We start from the raw sequence: 8479 nt of genomic DNA, 5'->3' as shown, positions 1-8479 counted from the left end.
TTGAGTGGTCTGAATGAGGTTGAGTGGTCTGAATGAGGTTGAGTGGTCTGAATGAGGTTGAGTGGTCTGAATGAGGTTGAGTGGTCTGAATGAGGTTGAGTGGTCTGAATGAGGTTGAGTGGTCTGAATGAGGTTTGGAACTCGTCTGAATTGTCACCGGTCTCTTTGTCAGTGGTCTGAATGAGGCTGAGTGGTCTGAATGAGGTCGAGTGGTCTGAATGAGGTCGAGTGGTCTGAATGAGGTTGAGTGGTCTGAATGAGGTTGAGTGGTCTGAATGAGGTTGAGTGGTCTGAATGAGGCTGAGTGGTCTGAATGAGGTTGAGTGGTCTGAATGAGGTTTGGAACTCTCTTTGTCACCGGTCTCTTTGTCACTGGTCTGAATGAGGTTGAGTGGTCTGAATGAGGTTGAGTGGTCTGAATGAGGTCGAGTGGTCTGAATGAGGTTGAGTGGTCTGAATGAGGTTGAGTGGTCTGAATGAGGTTGAGTGGTCTGAATGAGGTTGAGTGGTCTGAATGAGGTCGAGTGGTCTGAATGAGGTTGAGTGGTCTGAATGAGGTTGAGTGGTCTGAATGAGGTTGAGTGGTCTGAATGAGGTTTGGAACTCTCTTTGTCACCGGTCTATTGCAACTTATATCGCCTGGTGATGTCACCAGGCAAGCTGAAACTCTACCCAAAACCTGCTGATAAAAAGGTAGATTGTATTTTCTACCAGCAACTACTAGAAAATATCACTAATACATATTTTAACCCTTTTACAGTGTTAGTTTCATCAGCTGGTGTACAATATGATACAAAAACACAGAAAAAACAGAATTTTGACTGCACTGGCCCTTTAAAGCATGGAATAAGGTGCTACGCCATGATGTTAAAGGGGGCTATATATACAGATATATTGGACATGAAGACATTGGCAAATGGAAGCATACTCAGTGATGCTTAATTCATTAGTTGTGGGTCAGTTCCCCACTATAAGGTTAAACTAGGACTTTGGAGATTAACATATATACACCCATCTAAATTAGATTTTACTATGGACAGTTGATGGATCGTTTATGCATTACGTTGATTATTCATGACGGTTTACTTTTAACTGCCAGTCTGTATATCTATTAGTGGTTGCCCACCACTCCTGTTCAATTTAACCCTTTAGTAATAATATATTATGTATATACTAGATCAATTCATAAATACATTCATTAATAAGTGTCTGTTAATCTTTAAATCGCTTTTTCCCCCCACTTTTATTCATCTTTTTTTTTCCATCTCCATCAGTCTTGTTTAATCTGACCTCTGACCTCTGCGGTGTGTAAAGTAAACCATGGAGGATCCTCTCATTCCATATCCATCCCTCAACACCACCAGCCTCCCCACTGCTCTCTACCCCATCAACAACAGTACTGTTACTGACCTCATGACCAACGCTACGGTCAAACCCTTCAGTGTGTTTAATGGGTGCGAGGAGAATGTGTCAGGGATCCTCTTCGACCTGTCTGTTCAGACCTTCAACGTGTTCCTGGGACTCCCCGCTAACATCTTAGGTAGGTAGCCCAGAGGTTACAGAGGTGAGAGCCGTCCACCTGTAGCCGTAAGGTTGTTGATTCCAATCCCTGGAACTATCTTGTACCATTGTGTCTTTCAGTGAGGCTTTTAATCTTTACATAACTCCAGGGTATTGACCCCTGACCCTATACTCCTTCCAGTGTGTTTATATTTTGGGTGTCGGGAGCAGAGAAAAAAAAACTAATTTCTGTCTCTGATGGACTGTGAAACTAGCTAATAACATGGTTGTCTTGCCTTGTGTTAGTCATGGTGATTCTGTTCCGTAACCGTAAGGAGCCGTCCTCCTCAGACATCTTCCTGGGCTGTCTGGCCTTCATGGACGCTTACTTCGGCATCATGGTCCCCTTCAGCTATCTGAACATCTACTACTGGAACAGCAAGGATGTCTGGTCCGCTCTCATGTTCTCCTTCGGCGTCAAGGTGCAGGGCTAAAGAATAAAGGAGAATTTAGTGTATTTGGATTCTGGAATTTCAGTGTCTGAAATTGTACCCTGTTGCATACTACTTTTGACCAGATCCCTATGGACACCCCTATAGACACCCCATGGACACCCCTATAGACACCCCTATGGACACCCCTATAGACACCCCCATGGACACCCCTATAGACAACCCTATGGACACCCCTATAGACACCCCTATGGACCCCCCATGGAGACCCCATATGGGCACCCCTATAGACACCCCTATAGACACCCCTATGGACACCCCATATAGACACCCCTATGGACACCCCTATGGACACCCCTATAGACACCCCTATAGACCACCCCTATGGACGACCCCTATAGACACCCCTATAGACACCCACTATGGACACCCCTATAGACACCCATATGGACACCCCAAATATAGTACAGCCATATGGACACCCCTAGTGGACACCCCTATGGACACCCCTATAGACACCCGTATGGACACCCATATATGACACCCATATGGACACCCCTATAGACACCCCTATGGACTCCGGCCCAAAGTAGTGACACCATATAGGGAACACCCCTATGGACACCCAGTAGTAGACACCCATATAGACACCCATATGGACACCGGCCTAAAGTAGTACACCCATATAGGGAACACCCCTATGGACTACACAGTAGTGGACACCCATATAGGGACTAGGCCCCATGGATACCCCAAGTAGTGCACCCATATAGGGACACCCCTATGGACTCCGGCCTATAGTAGTACCCTATATAGGGAATAGGGCTCTGGTCTACACGTAGTGGACACCCATATAGACACCCATAGGGACCCTGGTCTAAAGTAGTGCCCTATATAGGGAACAGGGCTCTGGTCTAAAGTAGTGCCCTATATAGGGACACCCCTATGGACTCTGGTCTAAAGTAGTACCCTATATAGGGACACCCTAGGGCTCTGGTCTAAAGTAGTGCTCTATATAGGGAATAGGGCTCTGGTCTAAAGTAGTGCTCTATATAGGGAATAGGGCTCTGGTCTAAAGTAGTGCTCTATATAGGGAATAGGGCTCTGGTCTAAAGTAGTGCTCTATATAGGGAATAGGGCTCTGGTCTAAAGTAGTGCTCTATATAGGGAATAGGGCTCTGGTCTAAAGTAGTGCTCTATATAGGGAATAGGGCTCTGGTCTAAAGTAGTGCTCTATATAGGGAATAGGGCTCTGGTCTAAAGTAGTGCTCTATATAGGGAATAGGGCTCTGGTCTAAAGTAGTGCTCTATATAGGGAATAGGGCTCTGGTCTAAAGTAGTGCTCTATATAGGGAATAGGGCTCTGGTCTAAAGTAGTGCTCTATATAGGGAATAGGGCTCTGGTCTAAAGTAGTGCTCTATATAGGGAATAGGACTCTGGTCTAAAGTAGTGCTCTATATAGGGAATAGGGCTCTGGTCTAAAGTAGTGCTCTATATAGGGAATAGGGCCCTGGTCTAAAGTAGTGCTCTATATAGGGAATAGGGCTCTGGTCTAAAGTAGTGCTCTATATAGGGAATAGGGCTCTGGTCTAAAGTAGTGCTCTATATAGGGAATAGGGCTCTGGTCTAAAGTAGTGCTCTATATAGGGAATAGGGCTCTGGTCTAAAGTAGTGCTCTATATAGGGAATAGGGCTCTGGTCTAAAGTAGTGCTCTATATAGGGAATAGGGCTCTGGTCTAAAGTAGTGCTCTATATAGGGAATAGGGCTCTGGTCTAAAGTAGTGCTCTATATAGGGAATAGGGCTCTGGTCTAAAGTAGTGCTCTATATAGGGAATAGGGCTCTGGTCTAAAGTAGTGCTCTATATAGGGAATAGGGCTCTGGTCTAAAGTAGTGCTCTATATAGGGAATAGGGCTCTGGTCTAAAGTAGTGCTCTATATAGGGAATAGGGCTCTGGTCTAAAGTAGTGCTCTATATAGGGAATAGGGCTCTGGTCTAAAGTAGTGCTCTATATAGGGAATAGGGCTCTGGTCTAAAGTAGTGCTCTATATAGGGAATAGGGCTCTGGTCTAAAGTAGTGTACTATATAGGGAATAGGGCTCTGGTCTAAAGTAGTGCACTATATAGGGAATAGGGCTCTGGTCTAAAGTAGTGCTCTATATAGGGAATAGGGCTCTGGTCTAAAGTAGTGCACTATATAGGGAATAGGGCTCTGGTCTAAAGTAGTGCTCTATATAGGGAATAGGGCTCTGGTCTAAAGTAGTGTACTATATAGGGAATAGGGCTCTGGTCTAAAGTAGTGCTCTATATAGGGAATAGGGCTCTGGTCTAAAGTAGTGCACTATATAGGGAATAGGGCTCTGGTCTAAAGTAGTGCTCTATATAGGGAATAGGGCTCTGGTCTAAAGTAGTGCTCTATATAGGGAATAGGGCTCTGGTCTAAAGTAGTGCTCTATATAGGGAATAGGGCTCTGGTCTAAAGTAGTGCTCTATATAGGGAATAGGGCTCTGGTCTAAAGTAGTGCTCTATATAGGGAATAGGGCTCTGGTCTAAAGTAGTGCTCTATATAGGGAATATGGCTCTGGTCTAAAGTAGTGCACTATGTAGGGAATAGGGCTCTGGTCTAAAGTAGTGCACTCATATAGGGAATAGGGCTCCTGGTCTAAAGTAGTGCACTATATAGGGAATAGGGCCCTGGTCTAAAGTAGTGCACTATGTAGGGAATAGGGCTCTGGTCTAAAGTAGTGCACTATATAGGGAATAGGGCTCTGGTCTAAAGTAGTGCTCTATATAGGGAATAGGAGCTCTGGTCTAAAGTAGTGCACTATATAGGGAATAGGGCTCTGGTCTAAAGTAGTGCAGAATAGGGCTCTGGTCTAAAGTAGTGCTCTATATAGGGAATAGGGCTCTGGTCTAAAGTAGTGCTCTATATAGGGAATAGGGCTCTGGTCTAAAGTAGTGCTCTATATAGGGAATAGGGCCCTGGTCTAAAGTAGTGCACTATATAGGGAATAGGGCTCTGGTCTAAAGTAGTGCTCTATATAGGGAATAGGGCTCTGGTCTAAAGTAGTGCTCTATATAGGGAATAGGGCTCTGGTCTAAAGTAGTGCTCTATATAGGGAATAGGGCTCTGGTCTAAAGTAGTGCTCTATATAGGGAATAGGGCTCTGGTCTAAAGTAGTGCACTATATAGGGAATAGGGCTCTGGTCTAAAGTAGTGCTCTATATAGGGAATAGGGCTCTGGTCTAAAGTAGTGCTCTATATAGGGAATAGGGGGCCATTATTTTGTACGTAAACATCTCATCTGTGACATTTGACAGTAAGTAAACTTGTTTTTCTCCACCTCCTCCTCCTCCTTCCTATTCTCCTCCTCCTCATCCTCTTCCTCCTTCCTATTCTCCTCCTACTCCTTCTCCTCCTCCTTTTCCTCCACTTTCTTCTCGTCCAGGACACCAGCGGTCCTCTGTTCCTGTCCTGTATCTGTCTGGATCGGTTCGTGGCGGTCCTCTTCCCTCTTTCCTACGGCCAGCTGAAGGACACCAAGTACAGGGTGTCTCTCTCGGCGGTGGTCCTGGGGCTCACCTTCACCTACGCCTCCGCCAAGACCATCGGGGGCCTGCACAACTTCGAGAAGGTCAATCCATAGATCAATCAATAGATTAATCAATCAATCAATCCCACTTCGTTGTATAGCACATATTGGACAAAAGTAGCAATGCACTTCACAGTATAATGTAATAAATAAATAACGTAAATAAATTAATAAAAACAACTAAAATAAAAAGTTAAAGGTAAAAACATGAAATAAAAACATGGCTAAAAAGGTGCATTTACATATTTCTTTGATAAATGTCTGCTCCCCTCAGGTCTTCACAGGGACGATCCTGGCAACGTTTGGCTGGATGGTGTTGTGTAACGGGGCCATCCTGGTGGCCCTGAAGAGGTCCAGCGGCTCCGGGAAGGACGACATGCACCCCATGAAGAAGAAAGCCTTCAAGATGGTGATGTCGGTCCTGTCCATCATCGTGTTCAACTACTTGCCGTCGGTGGCTCTGTTCCCTTTTCAGGTGATGACCTGGGTGGGGACGTTGTCCATCGAAATAGAATAGATGGAATCACAGACCCATTGACTTCTTCCATTGACCCATTGACTTGACTCTCATTGATTCATTGACCCATTGACTTGACTCACATTGACTCCCATTGAATCACAGACCCATTGACTTGACTCTCATTGACTCATTGACCCATTGACTTGACTCACATTGACTCCCATTGAATCACAGACCCATTGACTTGACTCGCATTGACTCATTGACCCATTGACTTGACTCTCATTGACTCATTGACCCATTGACTTGACTCTCATTGACTCCCATTGAATCACAGACCCATTGACTTGACTCACATTGACTCCCATTGAATCACAGACCCATTGACTTGACTCGCATTGACTCATTGACCCATTGACTTGACTCTCATTGACTCATTGACCCATTGACTTGACTCCCATTGATTCATTGACCCATTGACTTGACTCATATTGACTCCCATTGAATCACAGACCCATTGACTTCACTCTCATTGACTCATTGACCCATTGACTTGACTCCCATTGACTCATTGACCCATTGACTCCCATTGACTCATTGACCCATTGACTTCACTCTCATTGACTCATTGACACATTGACTTGACTCCCATTGACTCATTGACCCATTGACTTGACTCCCATTGACTCATTGATCCATTGACTTGAATGAGGAATCCCGTTCTAGTGATTCTATTTCTATGGTTGTCCTTAATGATGTTGCCTGATGTATAAAGATACATTCCTAGATGGCTTGTCTACAGGTTTAAACAGTTCCAGTAACTTTCACCCAAATTCCCACGTTTGCTACAAATCCTGGTTGGAAGATTCCCGGAATAGGAAGGGAATTAACAGGAAACCCAGAATACTCCAACAAGGATTTCTTGGAAACCTGGGAACGTTGGGAAAGTCACCAGAACGTTGCAACCCTACAGTAGCACTGTCCTCCGTTATATTGCCAGATGAACAAAGATAAAATCCTATTATATTTGTTGCACGGCAGTTGAGTGTTCTGATATCCCCTTCCAGGACCACTACCCTCTGGATACGTTCCGCTGCCTGGTGCAGCCGGTGGGGTACGCCTTCATTAACATCAGCAGTAGTATCCAGCCCATCATCTACCTCTCTAGACTGGAGAAGATCCCTTTCCTCCCTAAGGCCTGGAACAAGCGGGGCTCCTCCTCCAAGGTGAAGGACAAGGAGGTGAAGGTGGAGACCATCTCTCCTGCCTAAAGATGAACGGGCATCAACGTTTCTTGTGAAATAAGTGATAGGTTCTCAAAATACAGTTGTTATAAATGTACCAACTGGACGATGTAATAAAATGAATGGCCAGGAAACAATTTGCTTTACATTCCACATAGCTAATATATATCCTGTATATGGTATAGATTAAGGAGTAACAAAAAATCTATATGTCCTTCAAATCTCTCTCTCACTTCCTGGAACTATTACGTTAGGACTGAGATGACATCATGTGTACAAAATGAGAACTACATGTCACACCTGTAAAATACTCAAGATTTTTTTTTTTGTGAATCATTTGGAGAGAACAAATATGTGATATAGCTCTTATAAACAGTAATTTTTCCAGTCTTTATGTTTTCATGTTTTCTTAGAAATGTATAATGATGATATGTTATGATGGAGAGGAGAACCAGATGATATTTAGTCTGTTATGATGGAGAGGAGAACCAGATGATATTTAGTCTGTTATGATGGAGAGGAGAACCAGATGATATTTAGTCTGTTATGATGGAGAGGAGAACCAGATGATATTTAGTCTGTTATGATGGAGAGGAGGACCAGATGATATTTAGTCTGTTATGATGGAGAGGAGAACCAGATGATATTTAGTCTGTTATGATGGAGAGGAGAACCAGATGATATTTAGTCTGTTATGATGGAGAGGAGAACCAGATGATATTTAGTCTGTTGTGATGGAGAGGAGAACCAGATGATATTTAGTCTGTTATGATGGAGAGGAGGACCAGATGATATTTAGTCTGTTGTGATGGAGAGGAGAACCAGATGATATTTAGTCTGTTATGATGGAGAGGAGAACCAGATGATATTTAGTCTGTTATGATGGAGAGGAGAACCAGATGATATTTAGTCTGTTATGATGGAGAGGAGAACCAGATGATATTTAGTCTGTTATGATGGAGAGGAGAACCAGATGATATTTAGTCTGTTATGATGGAGAGGAGAACCAGATGATATTTAGTCTGTTATGATGGAGAGGAGAACCAGATGATATTTAGTCTGTTATGATGGAGAGGAGAACCAGATGATATTTAGTCTGTTATGATGGAGAGGAGAACCAGATGATATTTAGTCTGTTATGATGGAGAGGAGAACCAGATGATATTTAGTCTGTTATGATGGAGAGGAGAACCAGATGATATTTAGTCTGTTGTGATGGAGAGGAGA

General features: G+C 43.8%; 1 protein-coding gene across 1 annotated transcript; it reads left to right on the top strand.

Annotated features, from left to right (window-relative positions):
• The first annotated feature begins 1320 nt into the window (after positions 1-1320).
• LOC139570473 (G-protein coupled receptor 183-A-like) lies at positions 1321-7279 on the top strand. The gene is made up of 5 exons (XM_071392770.1): positions 1321-1540; positions 1807-1982; positions 5405-5590; positions 5823-6023; positions 7076-7279. Exons 1-5 carry the CDS (start codon positions 1321-1323, stop codon positions 7277-7279), a joined length of 987 nt encoding a protein of 328 aa, XP_071248871.1.
• The last annotated feature ends 1200 nt before the right edge of the window (positions 7280-8479 follow it).

Source organism: Salvelinus alpinus, chromosome 1, assembly GCF_045679555.1.
Source record: "Salvelinus alpinus chromosome 1, SLU_Salpinus.1, whole genome shotgun sequence".
Lineage (NCBI taxonomy): Eukaryota > Metazoa > Chordata > Actinopteri > Salmoniformes > Salmonidae > Salvelinus > Salvelinus alpinus.
This window is presented reverse-complemented; position numbering and strand designations above follow the sequence as displayed.